We start from the raw sequence: 20,277 nt of genomic DNA, 5'->3' as shown, positions 1-20,277 counted from the left end.
TGATCTGCTGGGGGCAGGAATGAGCCTAGAGGGAGGTGACAAATGCAGGGCTCATGGGCTGTTGAGAGATGAATTGTAAGGTTGTGAGGGTCCTAGGGGCTGGGAGGGATTCCTGGAAGGGAGGGCTCTAACTGTACCTAGGAGCCAGCTGGAGGCTGCCCCAGGAGGGAAGGTGGTGGATGGAGTGGGTTTCTGAGCAAAGAGAGGGCCCCCAGATAAACTCACTAGAAAAAACAAGCTTTAGGCTCTTGCTTTTTTATTGAGGGACTGGAGTCTCCTCCAGACCCTTGATCTTTAACCTTCAAAGCACTTTTTCAGCTCAGCGACTCTGGGCCGGCTTCTGGCCTGGGGCTCCTGACTGCTGCTAATGGGTGCAGCAGAGGGTGTGGGGGCTTCCAGCTCCTTGGGAGGCTGGAGGTGACCATGCTCTGCTAGCAGGACCTTGGAAGACTGGGCTCTGGGGTTCTCTAGGGAGCCTGGATCCGAGGAAGAATGAAGGGGTTGGGATGTCCAGGTAACATCCAAGTTGGGCTTTGTGGGGACTAGAAGTTGGGGGCTTTCTGGAGGGCTGGGCTGGGGGGGTGCTGTGGAGAGCTGGGAGCAGGGGCTCTCCTGGGCTATGGGATCCTCAGCTGCCTTGTGGGAAGGAGAGAGATCTAGGATTAGAGGATGGGGCTCTGTGAGAGAGGATTCAGGGTCCCCTTGGCTGCTTGGGTCTGGAGAAGCTGTTGAACCTGGAGAAATGATTTCTTGGCTGCCCTCCGAGGGCGGCTGGGAAGTAGGGTTCTCCGAGGAACTTGTGGTGTCTGAAGGTTGGAGGGTTTGCAGTGATGGTAGTCTGATAGGCAGGGACAGGGGCTGGGGCTCTGGCTCTGGTGGTTTCTCATCATCGGATTGCCATCTTGGTCCTTCTGGTATGTCAGGCTGGGTGGGGGTGGGGAGATGGGCAAGTTGCTGGCCTTTAGAGGCCAGAGGGGCTGGCAAGTATGATGGGCAAATGGGAGAGGACTGGGGAGCTCTCACCAGGCTGAGGCAGCTGTCCAGGGCCCCTCTGTGGCAGCAGTCTAAGCTCTGGCTGGGCCGCAGGCTGCCCGTCCTGGCGGCTCCCATGCTCAGACTGTCCAGAATCTCGCTCAGCAAATCCAATTCTTCTCCGGACCCCAGGAAGCTGCTGTCCAGAGTTTCCTCTGCCCACGGGTCCGGGGCATCCTCAGGGCTCAGAGGGGGTGTCCTGGGTGAAGATGAGCAGCCTCAGATATCTCCCGGAGACCCCCATCCCTGGTCCGGCTGCTCTGGAGGGTCTGGAGTTGGGGGACCATCCTCCTCATCAGTCCTGGCCTCCCCCCTTCCCTGCCTTTGAAGCTTACTTCTCTCCCAAGGATTCAGAAGGTCTCTCTTCCAGCCGGATTCTCCTGCTGGGGCGAAGGGGCCGGTTCTGCAAAGACAGATTTGGGGGGTAGGCACCAAAGGTGGTGGGGGGGGTGAGATATCTGGATGGAGACTGATGATGGGAGGGGACTTGGTGATAATTCCAGGTGTGTGTTGGAATGAGGGCGGGGGCATCTTACTTGTCCAAAGTGCTGGGTGATGGGCAGACGCTGTTGCAGGCGATCTGACCGGCTGGTGAGGGCTGGGATCCTCAGGGAGCCCCCCCTCTGCAGGGCAGAGTCTCCATCCTAGGAAAAGTGTGGGTGAGCCAGGAGACCATTCCCCCACTGCCCCCCCGGCCGTTGGCCATCGACTTTACCTTGTACATCAGAAGACTCTGCATGCCCTTCAAACCACTCTTGGCCTATGGAGAAGCCAAAAGAATTAGATTCGAGAGCGATTTGACTCTGGGCATTTGGAAACTCGGGCCCTCGTCCTCTAGGACAGCTGTGTTTTGCCATCTATTCATGTTTGTGTCTGAAATATATTCACAATTCCCCCTGCGCCACCTAAGAAGTCAATACAAACTCACCCCTTTGACTAATACAAAAGGAATATTCCAGGAGGAAATAACCCCCAAATGAAACGAGGAGTGGCAAAAACAGAACATCGTAAAAATGCGTCAGTCTCCAAAAGCCGAGGGGAGAAGAAAATGTAATGGACACATTCGGAGTTGTGACAGCTGGCCACGGGAAACTTGGGCTTGGGAGGAAAAACCCCATGGGCAGAAGCTGGGGTGGGAGTGTCTGAGAAGGACAAAAGATGCTCGTGAATGAATCTTGGTTGTCAATTTTAAATGGGAAAGATGATCCTGACAAAAGTACGGTAAATGGAAAATAAAGTGGGAAGAATTGTTAATGGTTTAACTGCTGGTTCAGTTCTGATAAAAATGTTTGCACTTTAAATGTGAGGTTAAAGTGTCTCCGTGAGGGGTGGAAATGCCCTTTGTCTCCCCAGCTTTGTCACCTCTGTAAGTGGCCCGTCTAGCCCAGCCTTACCGAGCGGTACATGTTTCTGACGGCTGGTTGGGTCTTAGCCTTGACCGAATGCAGGAGGGCACCACCACCTTTCTGGGAAGAGAATGTCAAGGGAGAGAGGCTTGGGCATCTGGGGTTACCCCAGATTCCACCCCCCCCAACCCAGGGCTGTGGGATGCTGGACAAGCTCCTCTCCCTCTCTGATTTCTTCACCTCTATCTATAAATGAGCAAAATGATGATCCTACTGTTGTGGGATTAAATTAATTCAATAATCAACCCTAAACCAGTGTTGGGTGTTACTACCTTTAAGTTGTCTGCCCAGAGCTGGTAGGAGCGAAGGGTGCCTGGAGTGGGGAGAGAGGCGGTCATGGCAGGCAGGCTCAGGTGGGGTGCTGGTGGGGTGGGGGCTCCAGGCTAGGTGCAGGGCTCACCTGAGGAGGCCTCGCTGGAGGTGATCTCCTGCTCAAAGAGGTCCGAGAAGACCTCTCCTGTGTTGAGTTTCTCCAGCCGGCCTTCAATGAACTGAGGGTGGAGAGAAGGGTGAGAAAGTCACAGCTGCCACCAACACATCTGAATGCGAGGACTAGGAGTCCGCTCGTCCTCCAGACGTGGAAGCCATCCCTGGCCCACCCCCAGGACCCAGGAGTGTGGAGCCCACCCCAGAAAGCCAGAGGTCCAGCCGTCTCCCCGCCCCCACCTCGGGACTTGTCCTCAGGGACCAGACCCCGCCCCTCACAAGGACCCGGAAGTCAGACTCCGCCGCTCCAGACCCGCTCACCTCCTCTCAATGACCCTGGAAGAGGTCGACCCCACCTGCAGGGACCTAGAACCCATCCCCGCACTGAAGGACCCTGCGGTCCGGCCCACCTTCTCCCAAGAACCCAGGAGTTCGCCTTCACTTTCTTCCCATCTCTAGGACCCAGGAGTCTCGGCCCGCCTCCTTCTCCCGCCAAAGGGAGTGCGACCTGGACCCCCACCCTCTTCCCAGGCGGCTCCCTTCTTAGGGACTCGGGAATTTGATCCCACCCCTATCTCTTCAGAGACCTAGATCTTATCCCTCAGGAACTCAGGTGGAGGGCTCCCATCTTTACGGACCCAAGAGTTCCGTCCTGACTCCCGCACCCCGGGGACCCTGAAGTGGGGGATCCCGCGGGGCCGACCCTAGCCGCGTCCCCAGGACCCCAGGAGTCTGCGCCCCTAGCCCCGCCCCTCAGGCCCCAGCCGCGCCCCCAGGGACCGGAGTCTGCGCCCCTAGCCCCGCCCCTCAGGCCCCAGCCGCGCCCCCAGGGACCGGAGTCTGCGCCCCTAGCCCCGCCCCTCCGACCCCAGCCCCGCCCCCAGGGACCAGGGAGTCCGCGCCCCTAGCCCGGCCCCTCCGGCCACAGCCCCGCTCTCAGGCGCACCTGTTTGAACAGCTGCAGGTGCACAGCCCGCCGGTGGAAGGCCTGCAGGGGCGCCCCGGGCTTCTGGGCCAAGAAGACTTCTTCGCTGAAGGTCACAGGCTGGCCCTGGAAGAAGGACCCGCCTCCTGAGCTCCCCGCGGTTCTGGACCCCAGCTGCCTCCTTCATTCTACCATAGATCTATGTAGCAAACGTTGATCGAGCGCCTACTGTGTGCCTGATCTTGTGCAGGGCCTCGTGGGCCGCGGGGAGGACTTGGGCTTTTACCCCGAGGGAGGTGAGAGCCCCGGAGGGCTGTGGGCAGAGGAGGGGGGACCTGACTCAGGGGCTCACAGGCGCCCTCTACGGAAAGGATGGATGGTGGAGGGCGAGGGTGGGAGCCCGCGAGAGGGGACTCAAGGGAGAGGCGAGCGCCCTGATCCAGGCGATCAATAATGGGGACCAGACCAGAGTGGAGACAGAGGAGCAGAAATGAGCAGATTCGGGATGTGTTGGAAGGTCAGAGCCGACAGGAACATCAGATGCTCAAATGATAGAACCCCCCAACGTTTTTATAGAATAGTTGTGAAAAACTAGAGGGGAGGGTTGAAAGTCTGCAGATCAAAGTCCTGGCTTCAACACTCACCCGCTGTGGGACTTCTCCAAGCCTCGGTCTCCTCGTATGAATAATGCGACCATAATAGTGTCCATCTCACAATACTGTTGTGAGCATTAAATGAGATGATAGTAACAGCGAAACCTAGCATTTTTCGAGTGCTCACGATGTGCCAGGCACTATGGAAGCATTCCGCATGCGCCTATCCGCTGACTCACACCACACTTTTGGGTGGGTACTATTGGAATCCCGTTTTACAGATGAGCAAAAGGAGGCACAGAGTAAGCACTCCATAAATCTAGGTGTCATTATTATTCTGAATCCTTCAGGAACCCCCGAGGCCTCTGCCTCGGCGTCCCCGCTGCTCACCGGGCTGTAGACGAGCGCATCGCGGTACCCCCCGAAGAGCAGGGCCTGGGCTTTGAGGAAGAGACGGGACACCCCTTCCCCGGGGGCCAGGGCGACCTTCCTGAGCCGCAGCCTCAGCAGCGACACCTGGAGGACAAGGGGGGTCGCTGAGCGGGCGGGTGTGGGGCCTCCGCCTCCGGGAGGCGGCAGGAGGGTGGAAGGGGATGACACTGACCACGTCTGGGGGCAGCGCCTGCACGTCGTCGAAGGGCGTCTCCAAGGTGTTGGAGTCCACGTTCATCATCACGACGTCCTCTAGGGCTTTCTCCCGCACTCTCTGCGTCGGGGGGTGGGAGGGGGCACGGCCGCTCAGAGCGCGAGGATGCTGAGGGAGGGGTCCCCGCCCGTGCCGGCAGTCCAGGTCTGCTCCCACTCACCTCGGCGAGACTGGCGTGCACTCCAATGAGGTAGGGCATGGGCGCGCTGCGGAGGACCGAGGGTGCAGGGTCACGCAGGCGCCACTCCCGGGTCCCCTGCCCCACCCCAGCCCCCGCCCCTCACCAGCAGTAGTCCAGCAAGTGAGGCGGCAGCGTGGGGATCAGTACGTGCTCCCAGTGCATGGGGTACAGGAGGGCGCAGGACGCGTGGACGCACGAGGTCAACTGGGGACGGGTAGGGGGCCGTGGAGTCAGGGCCTGGACCCTCAGCTTCGAGCACCCGCTCTGGGACGGTGGCTCTCCTCGCTCCATTTGCCACGTCCCCAGGCTTCTGTCCTCCACCCTCCATCCCTTCCCCACCCGATACTGGCTAAGAAGTGAAAACTCAGACTCCTTTAGGAATAATGTGGAGACCAAGAATTCAGCAAACGAGGGTGCTTGGAGTGGGTGGAGCCAGGACTCAGCAAGTCTCTCCTTTTAGGGGGCGGAGCTAATATGCAACCCTCCAATCGGTAGGGGTACATCAACTCAGCCCACTGACTCCACCCCAAAAGAGGCGGGCTAGTACGGAGCCCGCCCCTTCCCACGCTCCTAGGGGTGGAGCCACGACTCGGCTCCGCTGACCCCACTCTTAGGAGGCGGGGCTAGAATGCAGCACCCCTTGGTCCCGCCCCTAGGGGTGGAGCCAACATTTAGCCTCCACCCCTCACCCCGTCCTGCCCCTAGGGGCGGAGCTAGAATTCAGGGCTCCCCGACCTCGTCCTCCAGAGGGGCGGAGCCAGTCTTGGTCTGGCCCGTAGTGGGTGGAGTCTGGACTCAGCGCTCCCAAAGTGGGAGGAGCCACAGCGCAGCGCCCTCTGATTCCCCCACTAGGGACAGAGCCAAGATTCAACTCCACCTTGACCTTCAAAGGGGCAGGGCCAGGACTTGGCGCTCGGGTCTCGCCGCGTGGGGTTAGAACTAGGATCCGCCCCCGTTGCCCCGCCCCCAGGGGCGTAGCCAGCCCGTGGCCCCTCCCCCGGCCCGGCCGGCCCCGCCTCACGGTGCTCAGTTTGCTGGAGGTGAGCAGGACCCTGCGCTCGGCCAGGAGCGCGGCGAACAGCCCCACGATGTTCTCGTCGGTCACCGCCACCACCAGCTCCGTCAGGTTCCTCTGAGGCACAGAAAGGAGCGCTGGGCGCGAGGGACCACAGGATCCGACTGCCCCCTCCGGGTTTCGGGACCTCTTCCCACCCCCAGACGTCCCCCCTCCCAGGTGTCCACTCACGTTCTCAGGAATGGAGGGCAGGCGGCCGGAGTCGGGGACCACGAAGCAGGAAAGCTGGTGGGGGGGTTGGCGGGGGGGGGGACCGATCAGTCAGGGGGTTGGCCTCACCTGGGTGCCCTACCTTCCCAGGTCCCCAGCTCCACTCACCGGCTTGGTGTTCCCCGGGGCAGGAGGGGGCGGGATGCCGTGCGCGCCGGAGATCGTCACTTCGCCTCCCTGGGGGAGAAGTGTAACTGTGTGGTCCTCAGGGCTGGGGTGTAGCTTCCCCATCTACCTGAGGTCCCAAGCCCGGGCGTTGGGGGTACTCACCAGCTCCAGCCCCACTGAGGCCTGGGCCCCGGGCAGCGGCTGCTTCTGCAGATTTAGAAGAAGTTGCTCGGCCTCCGAGACCTGGGTGGGGGTGAGGTGTCTGAGCTCGAATGTGGGTTGGGGATTCTAAGGGCCTTGACTCAGGCTCAGTGGTCTGTGAGGAGCCAAAGGGCTCTGGGCAGTCCTGGGAATTCTGAGCAGGGCTTGGGGGCTGGTGGGGGGCTCCCGTGGGAGTGAGAGGGGGGCTGGTCTCACTTGGTCTTGGGCCAGGAGGTCCCCCACTGTGTTCAGCAACTTGTAGAACACCTCAAACCAAGGCAGGTGGCTGTGGAGAGAGGACATAGGTTCCATGAAGTGCCCCTAGGCTGAGGCCCTTCCCACACCCCCCAGACCCCATATCCCACACCTGAGGATGCAGAGACAACTGTGGGCACCAGCCCGCAGACGGCAGAAGCCAAATCTGCGGGTGCCAGTCAGGTCCGTGAGGGCGAAGGTGAAGTGCTGTACAGCGAGACTTGGGGGCTCCCTGGAGACAGGAAAGGCTCTCAGAAACCTGGGGGTCCCCTACCCCGAACCCCCAACAATGCTCCTCGTACTGTGTCAACCAGTCTGGGGCCCTGGGTGTATAGGTCCCTAGTTGCCAGGGTCCCCAAGTGTCTGAGTGTCTGAGTCCCTGGGTGTCTGGGTGTCTGAGTCTTAGGGTTCCTAGGTGTATGGTCTCTGATGTCTGAGTCCGTGGATGTTGGAGCCCTGGGGGTCCCTGAGAGGTCTGAGTTCCTGGGTCCTTGGCATCTGCTCCCTTCCATACCTTTCCACATCAAAAGGGAAGCAGAATTTAGGCACCATCTGCATAGCTTCCTGGGGGTGGAGAGAAGCACACACTGCTTGGCCGCTCAGGTTGGGCCTCACCCCTCAGCTCCCAGTCCAAATCATGAGATCCCCTCCCCCAAGGGGAGCAAGGAGCCAGCCTGCGTACCTGGTCCCTGAAGTCTGGGGGGAACTGCCGCAGGATGGGGGGATCTGCGGGGAGAGTAGGCCTCTGAGTTCAGGGCCCCGGGCCCGCCCTCCATCTCCCCACCCCCACCCGATGCCCCCGACTCACCCTCCTGCAGGGAGGCAGGGCAGGCTGCTTCGAAGAACCAATCAAACACGGCAGGGGGATCCCCTCTGTGGGACAGGAAGGGGCTTAGTGGGTCCAGGGACTTGGTTGTGTCTGTGGAGTCTGCATGTGTGTGTGCATGTGTGACCGGTGCAACTGTGTGTGCATGACCCTCGGGTTTGTGGCAGTGAGTGTAGAGGCTGTGTGAGGCTGTGCATGCAATGGTGTTGATTGTATATGCATGACTGGGAGCAGGAGCTCAGTGAGAGAGTGTGATTGTGTGTGTGTGTGCACATGGCTTGTGTGAGCATGCAGGTGTGTGTGTGTTTGTGATTCTATCCCGTGTCTACCTCAAAGGACGAGACCGTCCAGTGTATGTGTCGGGTGGGACTGAGCCAGTGTGAAGGCGCACAACGTCCACGTTTCCTTGCGTGGCTGTGACTGTGACTGGTGACATGTGCGAGCATCCCCGTGGTCTTAAAAGCAAGAGCCCTGCCCATGGTCTCTGTGTGCAAGACTTCATGGGAACCCAGGGATCGACCCCAAATTTCTCATGAGAGAGAGGAAAGCAGAATGCACTGCGACTTCTCTGCACCTTGTAATCTCTGCCTTCCTCCCCCGTTCCCCCCTCCACCTACGGCGCAGAGGATGCTGGGACTCGGGCTCAGAGAGAGAGAGAGAGAGAGACCTGGAGGGCCACAGAGGAAGAGGATGGAGTCTGACTGCCGACACACAGTCCCCACCGTGGGGACTCCCTTCACGCTGACACCAGTCCCACACAATCACTCATGCACATGGACACACACGGTCCCCCCACCCTGCTGACCCCCGGAAGCCACCTCCCCATCACTCAGATACACCAAGATGTACTCGCTCAAAGTTACAAACAGCCACAGAGAGCCGGAAAGAGCGAAAGAGAGAGAGAGAGAGAGGAGGGGCCGAGACTGGCCTGAGTGTGCCTGAGAAGCGTCCATACTATAGGCCAGCTGAGAGTCCTGCCCCGATTCCGATTCCGGCCACCTGCCCCTGTGGCTCTCGGTCCCTCCAGAGCCTGCCCCAGCCCCGCTCCCCTCGGCCCCAGCCCCCGCCGGCCGGTCTGGGAATCTTGGTCCAGAAGGTGGGGGAGGGGGCAGCTCTTACTCAGCTTTGGATCCCATGGTCCCTGCAGGCCCGGCCCGGTGGGTCCCTCTCCCTGGGGGTCCTGGGGGCCCGTGCTCGCTCGGGGCTGGGCCCTGAGCTGGTTCAGCTTCCTGTGTGGCCGAGAGAGGAAGTTTAAATGGGTGACGTCCCTGGAGGGAGGCCCCCGCCCCCACCCGCTGTGAGAGACCCAGGCATCCTGCCTCCTAGCCTTCCCCGGGATGGGTGGGCAATAGGGGGTGCAGGCTCAGAGGCAGACCCCCCAGCCCTATCCTGCCAGCTCGGGCCACGTCTGATGCCCGCCACGACACCCAAGCTTTCTCCTGTCTGTGGCAGCCAAGGCTTCAGAGTTTGCCTGAAATGCCTCTTCTCCCAACTCTACTTTGCTTTGGTCCATCTGCACTGGCCATTCCCTGTAGGACCACCAGAGGGAGCCGGGCCTGAGAGTGGACCCAGGGGAGCCCCGGAGGTGGACAGACAGCAGTCAGAGCACAGGCACAGACAGACGACACACACACACACAGCCAGGAAGTGACCCACACAAACAGGCTAGAACAGTCACAGACAGCAGACAGACACGGAGAGATACTCTTGGACCCTGCTGCAGACTGAATATGTGTCCCCCCGAAATTTATATGTTAAATCCCAACCCCCAGGGTTATGGTATTAGGAGGTGGGGTCTTTGTGGAGATGATTAGGTCATGAGGGTGGAGTCCTCATGAATGGGATTAGTGCCCTTATAACAGAGACCCCAGACAGCTCCCTGCCCCTTCTGCCATGTGAGGACACAGCAAGAAGACAGCTGTCTGTGAACCAGGAAGCAGGTCCTCACCAGACACGAAATCTGCCGGCGCCTTGATCTTGGACTTCCAGCCTCCAGAACTGTGAGAAATAAATGCACATTGTTTATAAACCACCCAGTCTCTGTTATTCTTCTGTAGCAGTCTGAATGGACTAAAGACAGGCACTGAGGCCCTGAGGCCCTCTTCATATCTGCAATTCACTCCAATTCAGGACAAATACCCAATGGCAAACCCGTTGGGTGGGGATCAAAAAAGAGTTCACATCTCTGATGTGTGACCTCAAAGTGGAATGCTCTCTGCTCCTCGGTTCTGCATCCATAACATAAGTAGACATGGTGCCCGTCTCAGAGGCCCTGTGAAGGTTCAATGAGAGAACTCATGTAAAATGTTTAGTATGAGACCAGACTTGAGTCAAGCTTTTGATATGCTGTCTATTATTATGGGAGGCAGGTCACCTACGTGGTTAAGAGAATGATTTTGGAATCAGAGACACCTGGGTTCAAGACCCAACTCAGTTCTTTACCAAAACGAGCAAGATGAGAAGGCAATAGAGGCTTCATCAAGACGGAAGTCACAGTCTTCTGTAACCCAATCTTGGAAGTGGCGTCCCATTGTCTTTGCCAAATCCTGTTGGTCAGAAGCCATCGCCAGGTCCAGCCCATATTCAAGGGGAGGGGATCCTAGAGGGGCTTGACTAGGGGAGATGGGAATCGTTGGGGGTCGTCTTAGAAGTTGCCTTCCACACTCTCTGTGCCTTCATTTTCTCATTTTAAAAGAAGGAAAACAAAACACCTCACAGTGTGTCATGAAGGCTCGTTCATTCACTTACTTGTTCGTTCAATAAATAATTACTAAGGGCCTGTGTTGCATCAAGCTGTTCTAGGCACGTGGTGACCAAGGGAGCCAGGATTCCTGTCCTCATGAAGCTTACACTCCAGTGGGGAGGGAAGGGGACAGATAAAAGAAACAAGTATACAAACGGACAAGATAATTTGAGTTAGTGATGGGTGCTTCGTAAAATGAAACAAGATAACTGATGGAGAGCAACTGGGTGCTAATTCAGAGTTGCAGGGAAGGCTTCTCTGAGGAAGTGTCATTTGAACTGAAACCTGTAGACGAGAAGAGGCCAGCCATGCACATATCTGGGGAAAGAATTAGCAGGAACAGCATGTGCAAAGGCCCTGAGGTTGAATCGAGTTTGATATGACTGAGCACAAAAGGAAGGCCATTGTAATTTCAGCTTAACGGGTGAGGGAGAGGGTGATGGGGATGTAGTCAGCAGGGGGTGGAGACCAAGGTGAGAATTTGGGTTTCAGTCTGAGTGAGATGGGAGTCGTGGGACTGTTTTGGGCAGGGGAGGGACAGGCATTTATTGCATATAAAGGTTCCTCTCTGGCTGCTGTGGAAGGAGGACCCTGCAGACTGCAGGGGGCAGGGGTGGCAGCAGGGAGCCCAGGGAAGCGATTAGAGGGGTTGTCTGGGTGAGCAATAATGGTGGCTTAGACCAGAGTATAGATAGGTTCAGAGAAGAGGTCAGATACATTTGGGATACATTTTGGAGACAGAGCAACTGGACTCAGCCAAAGATAGGAAGTGTGTTGGGTGTAGGAAACAATCAAGACTGACTCCTGGATTTGGGGTTTGAGCCATGGGGTGGTGCCATTTACTGGGGAAGGGGATATTTTGGGGGCAGAATAGGGAGTTATGTTGTGGCCATATTAGGGTTCGAGAAGATGAAGAGAGCCAAGCCAAGTTCACTGCCTAGCCTATCATGTTTCTGTTCCACCACCCAGAGATGTGCTGGGCTTGCTGAGATGAAAGTTGCTGTGAGGCGGATGTCTTCCTCATGCTCGTCCCGGCTGCTGTGGGACCCAGTAAAGAGGCTGGGGCCCCAGTCTGGGTCTGGTGGTCCAGCACAGAGTGTGGTGAAAATAGTCAATTGGCCCTGAGCATCCCTCCCTCCCTCCTTCTCTCCCTCCTGGTTTGCCTTCCTTTGTACAGCAGAAGCTGGGAAATAAAAAAAAAACTACATTTCCCAGACTTCCTTGCAGCTCTGGTTCTACATGTAGCATTGGTTCTACCAATTAGAAACGCTCATGAGAGATCTGGAAGATAGAAGTGAGGCAGAACCCTGTGTGTGTGTTTATCCTGCTGGATACTTATTTTAAATAATTTTATTTTATCTTCATACTAATAATTTTTGTTCAGCACTCCAGTGGACCTATCTCCAGCTCTGTGGGTGTTGGGAGGCGTTCTTGAACTCAATAGTCCTGGTAGCATCCTCCTGAGTCTTTGCCATTCTCACTGAGCAGAGGAGGAAGCTCCCTTATTCAGCTCTGTGGGATTTCAACCTATTCCAGGGCTGCTCAAAATATGGTCTCATAGGCGGCATCATCAGCATCGCCCGGGAGCTTGTTAAAAATGCAAAGTCTGGGCCTGCCCAGTGGCGTAGTGGTCAAGTTCACGTGCTCTGCTTCAGAGGCTCAGGGTTCGCGGGTTTGGATCCTGGGTGCAGACCTACACACCTGCTCATCAAGCCATGCTGTGGCGGCATCCCATATACAAAGTAGAGGAAGACTGACACCGATGTTAGCTCAGGGACCATCTTCTTCAAGCAAAAAGAGGAAGATTGGCAACAGCTGTTAGCTCAGGGCAAATCTTCCTCAGCAAAAAAAAAAAAAAAATAAAATAAAATAAAATAACCAAACCAAAAAAATGCAAAGTCTTGGGTCCCATGCCCCACACCTACTGAGTGAAAAATTTTCGGGTAGGATCCAGGAAGCTGTGTTCCACAAAGTAGTCCTGGGGATTCTTTGCACACTGAACTTTAAGAAGCACTGGCCCACAGCCCACTCTCTCAACCCCTCCAATGATACTGTAAGCCCCTAAATCCTTGTATTAAATCCCTTTCTGTTTAATATGCCCAGAATGGTTCCCACACTGAACTCTGGCTGACAGAGTCAAACCAGAGTTCTAGAATTAAACCGTCAGGGTTTGAACCCCAGCTCACCGCTTAACAGCCACGGGGCCGTGGGCAAGAGACCTTGTGTGGCAAATTGTAATTTCCAAAGATGGCCGCAGCATATCTCCCATCCCACATGCTTTTCTGGAATCTTGCCTCACTGTCTTCATGAGGTGAAGTCTATATCCCATTCCCTTGAAACTGCACAAGCCTTTGTGACTGCCTTAATTAGCAGTCCAGGGGACACTAAGTGACTTCTGAAGCTAGGTCTGGAAAATGCAATACATTCCGCCTGGCTCTCCCGGGGTATTTGCTCTTGGGGAATCCAGCCACCATGTCACCAGGAAGCCCATGCAGAGTCTGGAAAGGTACCGACAACCTCATTCTACCTGCCCCTGCTGAGTCCCCAGCTGACAGTTGGCCTCAACTTGGCAGCCATGTGAGTGAGCCACCTTGGAAACAGATCCCTCAGCCTCCAGTTGAGATTCTCTGGCTGATGCCAGGCGGAGCAGAGACGAGCTGCTCTGCTAAGCCCTGCCCAAGTTGCATATTCGGGAGCAAAATAAATAACTGTTGTTGTTTTAAACCCCTCCACTTTTGGGGGACACTTTGTTACGCAGCAAAAGCTAACTGATGCACTTTGTCTTTCTAAACCTCGCTTCTCAAGGGGATAAAAGCCCAGACCTTACAGGGTTGCTGTGAGGTTACATGAGATGAGGCATGTATCAGGCCATTGAAATGCTCCATACGTGTTAGCAACTGTTATTCTGCCACTCACGTGCTAGCCCAGGCTGCCGTCTCTCCAGCATCCTTCTCTAGATTCCCCCCTCTTGCTTTCCATACTTGCAAGATGCCCCTCAGAGAATGACAGCAGCTCCATCACTGGGCACCCACTCTGTGCCAGGCCTTGTACCCACGAGCTGTCCTCACATCCTCACAGACCTCCCTGAGGTGGGCGTGTGGGGATCACGGCTGATCCCATATGATCCCATTTTCCTGGTGAACAAATCGAGGCTCAGAGAGGGCAAGTGGCTTGCTCAACACCAGAGAGTTGGCTTGGTCTGGCTGACTCTGAAATCTCTGCCCCGTTCCCCCCACCCCCAGACGAAATGTCCCTTCAGCGCCCACCTCCAACCCATAGGGAGGAGCCCTCACTTGCCGGCCCTCCCACAGGGAGATGAAAAATGCACTCAGTGGAAACGTGGCAGGACAACAATTAATTTATTTATTGAGGGTGAGGTGGGGGGAGGAGAGGGGAGAGTTGGGGGCACGGCCTCTCTTGCCCACATGTGCCAGAGCTTCTTTCTCTCCCAGCAGCAGCCTTCCACCACCCCTGGAAAGCCAAGGTCAGCAGGACGAAACGGGGCTCATGGGAGCCAGAGAGAAGGCGCGGTCAGAGGGGAGATGGAGCTCATGGGGTCAAAGGTGAGGCAAGCTTGGAGGTGAGGGAGGATCAGAGGGAGGGGTCAAAAGTAAACTAGGGCTTATAAGTGTGGGGGTGCCATGGGGTTCGTGGGGGAGACCAAAGGTGATGGAGAGGTCAGGGGTGAAGGAGGGCTCATGGAGTTAAAGGTGGGGCTTGAGGGGTCAGAGGTGAAGTAGGGTTCATGGGGGTGTCAAAGTTGGAAGAGCTCAAGGGTGAAAGGTTGGCCGGGGTCAGAGGGGAAGTGAAGGTCGTAGGGTCAGAGGGTCAGAGGTGAAGTGGGGTTCATGGGGTCGGAGGGGGGCTCTAGGAGGTCAGAGGTCAGCAGCCTAGCAGGGGGCAGACATGAAATAAACCAGACGGCCCTAGGCCACCTCCTCCTCGGCCTCCTCCTCGAACTCGCCCTCCTCGGCCGTGGCGTCCTGGTACTGCTGGTACTCGGACACCAGGTCGTTCATGTTGCTCTCGGCCTCGGTGAACTCCATCTCGTCCATGCCCTCGCCCGTGTACCAGTGCAGGAAGGCCTTGCGCCGGAACATGGCCGTGAACTGCTCCGAGATGCGCTTGAACAGCTCCTGGATGGCCGTGCTGTTGCCGATGAAGGTGGCGGCCATCTTCAGGCCGCGGGGCGGGATGTCGCAGACGGCCGTCTTCACGTTGTTGGGGATCCACTCCACGAAGTAGCTGCTGTTCTTGCTCTGCACGCTCAGCATCTGCTCGTCCACCTCCTTCATGGACATGCGGCCGCGGAACACGGCGGCCACCGTCAGGTAGCGGCCGTGGCGGGGGTCGCAGGCGGCCATCATGTTCTTGGCATCGAACATCTGCTGGGTGAGCTCGGGCACCGTCAGGGCGCGGTACTGCTGGCTGCCCCGGCTGGTCAGGGGGGCGAAGCCGGGCATGAAGAAGTGCAGGCGAGGGAAGGGGACCATGTTCACGGCCAGCTTGCGCAGGTCGGCGTTCAGCTGGCCCGGGAAGCGCAGGCAGGTGGTGACCCCGCTCATGGTGGCCGACACCAGGTGGTTGAGGTCCCCGTAGGTGGGGGTGGTGAGTTTCAGGGTGCGGAAGCAGATGTCGTACAGGGCCTCGTTGTCGATGCAGTAGGTCTCATCCGTGTTCTCCACCAGCTGGTGCACGGAGAGGGTGGCGTTGTAGGGCTCGACCACCGTGTCCGACACCTTGGGCGAGGGCACCACGCTGAAGGTGTTCATGATCCTGTCTGGGAACTCCTCCCGGATCTTGCTGATGAGCAGCGTGCCCATGCCCGAGCCCGTGCCCCCGCCCAGCGAGTGGGTCAGCTGGAAGCCCTGCAGGCAGTCGCAGCTCTCCGCCTCCTTCCGGACCACGTCCAGGACGGCGTCCACCAGCTCTGCGCCCTCCGTGTAGTGGCCCTTGGCCCAGTTGTTGCCGGCTCCAGACTGGCCTGAAGAGGGAAGGCGGGGGGGGGGGGCACAGGCAGGCAGTTATGGGAAAAGCCCACCCTCCGCCCCACCCCCAGCCATCCTAGGAGTTGCATAATGTTAATTGTTCTGTCTGCTTCCACCCAGCAGCCAGAAGGATCCTGGTAAAACCTAAACCAAATTATTTCCCACCTTTGCTCAAAATCATCCCAGGACACCCATCTTTCAGTAAAAGCGCACCAGGCCCTGCACGACCTGCCCCCATCCCCTCTCTGCCTTCCCTCCTCCCTCCCCCTCACTCCCTCTGTTCCAGCCACATGGGCCTCCTCGCTGTTCCTCCAACACGCTAGGTATGGCCCTGCCCCAGGGCCTTTGCATGGGCTGTTCTCTCAGCTTGGAATGCTCTTCCCCCAGAGACCCACGAGGCTCCCTCTGGCACCTCCCTCAGGACTTGTCCCCCTCTGTGAGGCTCTCTCTGATCACCCTATACACAACTGCAACTCCTCCCCATTTCTTATTCCTCTTCCTTGCTTTATTTTTCTCTGTCACCTTGACAAATCTGTGTTGTCTTATTAATCATGTTTATTATCTGTAATCTCACAGGGGAGCACAACTCCAGGAGGACGAGGATTAGTATTAAAATATTGACTGGTATTTTTGTGAACAGGTAACGTTTCTTCTCACTCCTCCCTCTCAACCTGCATCCTGGTCAGGCTCCGTCATCCTCTACCTGGACTGGTCCTGGACTCCTGCCCTCAACCCTCACAGTCTGTTCTCCCCTATGCAGCCACCAGAGGGTGCCAGTGAGCACTTGACTCAGGCCCAGCCCTCCTCTGCCCACAGCCCTCCAGAGCTCCCACCTTCCTTGGGGTAGAAGCCCAAGTCCTTCCCATTGTCCCCAAGGCCCTGCATGACCTGCCTTGTCCCCTCTGTTCCCTCCCCTCCTCCCTCTCTCCCTCTCACTCACTCTGCTCCAGCCACACAGGCCTCCTTGCTGTTCCTCCAACAAGCCAGGCCTGGTCCTGCCCCAGGACCTTTGCACAGGCTGTTTTCTCTACCTGGAATGCTCTCCCCCCAGGTACTCACATGGCTGACTCTTCCTTCAGGTCTCTGTTCAATGTCACCTCCTCAGAGAGAACAGGATTTGACCAGGCGGTCTGGCTCCTGAGTCTGCACTTTGACCACCACCTACCCCACCCTGCCTCCCAGAGGCCATAGAACCTCTTGGCCTGCCTGGAGCCACTCATGATCATTCTAGAATCCCTTACGTCCTTTGGCCAACCTCATTTAATATTTCCACAGCCATTTCCTGAGGACCTATTGTGCATCATAGGTACATAAAAGCATCATTATCTTGCTTCATCTTTCCATAGAACAGAGAGGGGAAGTCACTTGTCCAAGGTCACACAGCTTGTCCCATCAATCCAGACTCTAAACTACCGTGCTCCAAGGAGGAGAGATGCTGGGGTGGTGGGGGAGGGTAGAGCCCGGGGCCTGAGGCCAGGTAGAGGTGATCAGCCAGCCTGACCTCGGAGGCACCAGGAAAGGTTTCCTAGAAGGACGTTCACAGAGTGTGCATGCCCCTTAAATCTGAGTCCTGCAAATGTGCTCATTGTCTGTGCATATGCTGTTTCCTCTGTCTTGTACACCTTTCCTCCCTTTAATGCCTCTTGGTCAGCCCACATCCTACTCATCTTTTATGCTGTAGACATTCATAATGATAATGGTAATAAAAACAACAAGTGCTTATTTACCTTTTCCTCTGTGCTAGGCATAATTCTAAGTCCTTTACACATATTAAGAGCTTTAACCCTCACAACCCTGAAGAGTAGGTCTTTTTATAATTCCTGTTTTAAACACGAGGAGACTGAGGCACAGAGGAGCCTGTGCAGTCACCCAGCTGACTCAATGGCTGAGTTTTCCTTATGTATCTTCTCATCCCATCTCCCTTCTCCAGGGTGTCAGCTCCGGGAGGGCAGAGGGCTTTGTCTGTTTTGTTCTTGGCCGTACCCCCAGGGCATACAGTAGGCCTGGTCTGCAGGAGGTGCTTACTAAGTATTTGTGGCAGGCATGAAGCTGCAGAGCTGGCATATGCATCTGGGCAGTCTGGCTTCGGTCCATACGGTTAAATTAAAAGGCCGCCTCCTCCAGGAAGCCTCCCCCCTCATCAGATGCCTCCCCTGGGCTCCCACAGTGGCCTGTGCGTCCCCCATCACAGCCCTGACTGCCCTGTCCGCCTCCCCCACGGGGCTGTGGGCCCCCATAGTCCGCCGTTGAGTCTCTGATGGTGGGTGGAGAATTTTCATGGAGGATTTAGAAGTGGGGGCTTGCCAGCCTGTGCTCCATGCCCATGACTCACCGAACACAAAGTTGTCAGGCCGAAAGATCTGGCCGAAGGGGCCGGAGCGGACGGAGTCCATGGTGCCCGGCTCCAGGTCCACCAGCACGGCTCTGGGCACGTAATTTCCTCCTGCAGAGAAGCAGATGGAGGGCAGCTGGGGCGAGCGCCAGGCACCAGCAGCCTGTCCCCTCCCGGCCCTGCAGACGCCCCTGTGTCTTACCTGTGGCCTCATTGTAGTACACGTTGATTCTCTCCAGCTGCAGATCACTGTCCCCGTGATATGTGCCCGTGGGGTCGATGCCATGCTCATCACTGATCACCTCCCAAAACTAGATGGGGTGGTGGTGATAACGATGGATAGAGGGGGAGCCCACCCAGGCCTGCCCCTGCCTCCCTGGGCGTGGACCCCCCACCATCACCCTAGCTGCCACCTGCCCCCCAGCAAGGTGAATGGGGGACCTAGAGGCATGGGGGGGAGGCAAGGATGAGGCAGCAAGCAGGGCGAGGTGGGGGCGGGGTGCAGCCGAGTCACCACCCCAGCCCAGCGGGCTGGTGTCAGCGCGCCCCCGGCTGCAGCCGCGGGGAGGGGCGGGGTCTCTTTGTGCGCGTGCAGGGGACAGAGGGCCAGCTGTGAAGCCAGCTGCGGCCAGCGGACAGAAGGCTGGGCCCCACCCCCATCGGCCTCTTTGTTCCCAGCTTGGTCCTGCCCCCGCGCCCCTCCCCCACCGTCCCTGGGGTGCCAGCCTCCGGGGGACCCCGTCCTCCCAAAAGGCCCAAGGTGGGGGAGCCCTGCTGAGCTCGGGGACCCTGCTCCGCTCCTCTCGGCCGCCTCCCCGGGCCCGTCCCCCGCGCACCTTGGCCCCGATCTGGTTGCCGCACTGGCCGGCCTGCAGGTGCACGATCTCCCGCATGGCGGTGGCGCTGGTGGGGTACGCGGCGGCGGTGGCGCGGATGCTGGGGCGGCGGCGGCGGCGAAGCACGGTCCCTGCGGCCCCGGGGCGCCTCTATATGAGCGGGCGGGGCTCGCGTCACGGCCGGTCACCGGCCCGCTCCGCCCCCTGGTCCCGCCCCCGGACGCGGGGTGCGGGGGGTGGGGGGAGGGATCACCCTCCCCCGCAGCCTGGAGACCCCCGGGGGCGCAGGCTGGGGCTCGCTAGTGTCCCATGCGCGCCCACCCGGGGCCGTGGGGGGCGAGGCCCCTCCGGCGCCATCAGTAGCATCCCCCCCTCCCCGCCCCTCCCCGCCCCTCCCCGCCCCCAGCCAGGCCTGGCCACCCGGGCTTTGCAGAGACTGAGCGGGGGCAGGGAGAGCGCCCGGTAAACAAGCGGCAGGGGGGTTCTGCCTCAGTTTCTCTGTCGGCAGCCTCCCTCCCCATTCCGCTTAGGTCTCATTAGCCAGAACCCTTGCATTAACTGGGAGGGCTCCTGGAGGGGCCGAGCTGGGGGCTCTGGAGTTGCGATCTGTGTTGTGTGTGTCTGGTGGGGGGTGGAGGGTTGGTTCCTGGAGGACTGGTCTTGAAGCTGCATCGTAAGTAAAACCTCGATTTTCCTTCCATGTTCGGGGGTGCTTGTGGACGCCTCTGTTGGGCTTGGGGTCCATAGCAGGTGGGGGTCACCTCCAGCCTTGCCTGGGGTCGAACATCAAGGATTAATGAAGACTAAGGGCTGGATGACATATTGGGGGCCTAGTGGGCCCCTCAGGGCTGCCTTGCTCCCTTCAGATCCCCACCTCTCAGCTGCAGTGTTATAATTTATTACAAGTCATCGCCCTCCCTTCGGATTTATTAGCTGTGTGACCTTGCACGGGCCACTTTGTCTCTCTATGGCTGAATTTCCTCTTCTGCAAGATGGGGCAGCCAAGGATGCCTGCCCTTTAAGCCGGTTGGAACGGTCCAATGAGGCGGCCCAGTTCAGACGGCCCCAGTTCCCCCTTGCGCAGAGATATTAGTGTTACAATTATTATCAGGGGCTGGGTATGATCAGGGGCTTTCTGTGCTGCCCATCAGGTGAAGGCCAGATCTCTTCAGCTGGCAGCCTCCCGCTCCTGCCTCCCAGGAAGCCTCCTCCTCAGTCCCGTGGCTCCGGGGTATTGTGGGGTGTGGATGGGGTCAGCCAGGTCGGCTATATGGCTGGGACCACACATTCGCCAGTGGCCTCTGAATTTTAACCAGTGCTTCTCAACTGGGCGTGGGGGGAGGGGTGGGTGGCGATCCTGCCCCCCAGGGGACACTTGGTGTCATCTGGAGAGATTTTTGGTTGTCATGCCTGGATGGGGTGCGTGTGTGTGCTACTGGCGTCTAGTGGGTCGATGTTGCTAAACATTCTACAGTGCACAGGACAGCTCCCCGA

General features: G+C 58.0%; 2 protein-coding genes across 2 annotated transcripts; both read right to left on the bottom strand.

Annotated features, from left to right (window-relative positions):
• Nucleotides 1-294: 294 nt before the first annotated feature.
• On the bottom strand, nt 295-9,087 carry DENND1C (DENN domain containing 1C). The gene is made up of 23 exons (XM_014796031.2): nt 9,004-9,087; nt 7,867-7,931; nt 7,741-7,784; nt 7,573-7,622; nt 7,171-7,290; nt 7,020-7,089; nt 6,765-6,845; nt 6,603-6,671; nt 6,456-6,509; nt 6,231-6,341; nt 5,313-5,413; nt 5,189-5,234; nt 4,987-5,088; nt 4,773-4,898; nt 3,811-3,915; nt 2,839-2,929; nt 2,711-2,751; nt 2,427-2,498; nt 1,748-1,792; nt 1,569-1,676; nt 1,368-1,435; nt 1,024-1,231; nt 295-924 (listed from the first exon to the last, which is right to left on the bottom strand). The coding sequence occupies exons 1-23, from the start codon at nt 9,018-9,020 to the stop codon at nt 295-297; spliced, it is 2,424 nt and encodes an 807-aa protein (XP_014651517.2). The 5' UTR covers nt 9,021-9,087.
• A 4,880-nt stretch (nt 9,088-13,967) lies between these two features.
• On the bottom strand, nt 13,968-18,914 carry TUBB4A (tubulin beta 4A class IVa). The gene is made up of 4 exons (XM_004441243.3): nt 18,784-18,914; nt 18,150-18,258; nt 17,948-18,058; nt 13,968-15,611 (listed from the first exon to the last, which is right to left on the bottom strand). Exons 1-4 carry the CDS (start codon nt 18,838-18,840, stop codon nt 14,554-14,556), a joined length of 1,335 nt encoding a protein of 444 aa, XP_004441300.1. The 5' UTR covers nt 18,841-18,914; the 3' UTR covers nt 13,968-14,553.
• Between the last annotated feature and the right edge of the window lie 1,363 nt (nt 18,915-20,277).

This window comes from Ceratotherium simum, chromosome 39 (assembly GCF_057802395.1).
Source record: "Ceratotherium simum simum isolate JZ-2026a chromosome 39, ASM5780239v1, whole genome shotgun sequence".
NCBI classification, from domain to species: domain Eukaryota; kingdom Metazoa; phylum Chordata; class Mammalia; order Perissodactyla; family Rhinocerotidae; genus Ceratotherium; species Ceratotherium simum.
The sequence above is the reverse complement of the archived record's forward strand: the minus strand, read 5'-3'. Positions and strand labels throughout refer to the sequence as shown.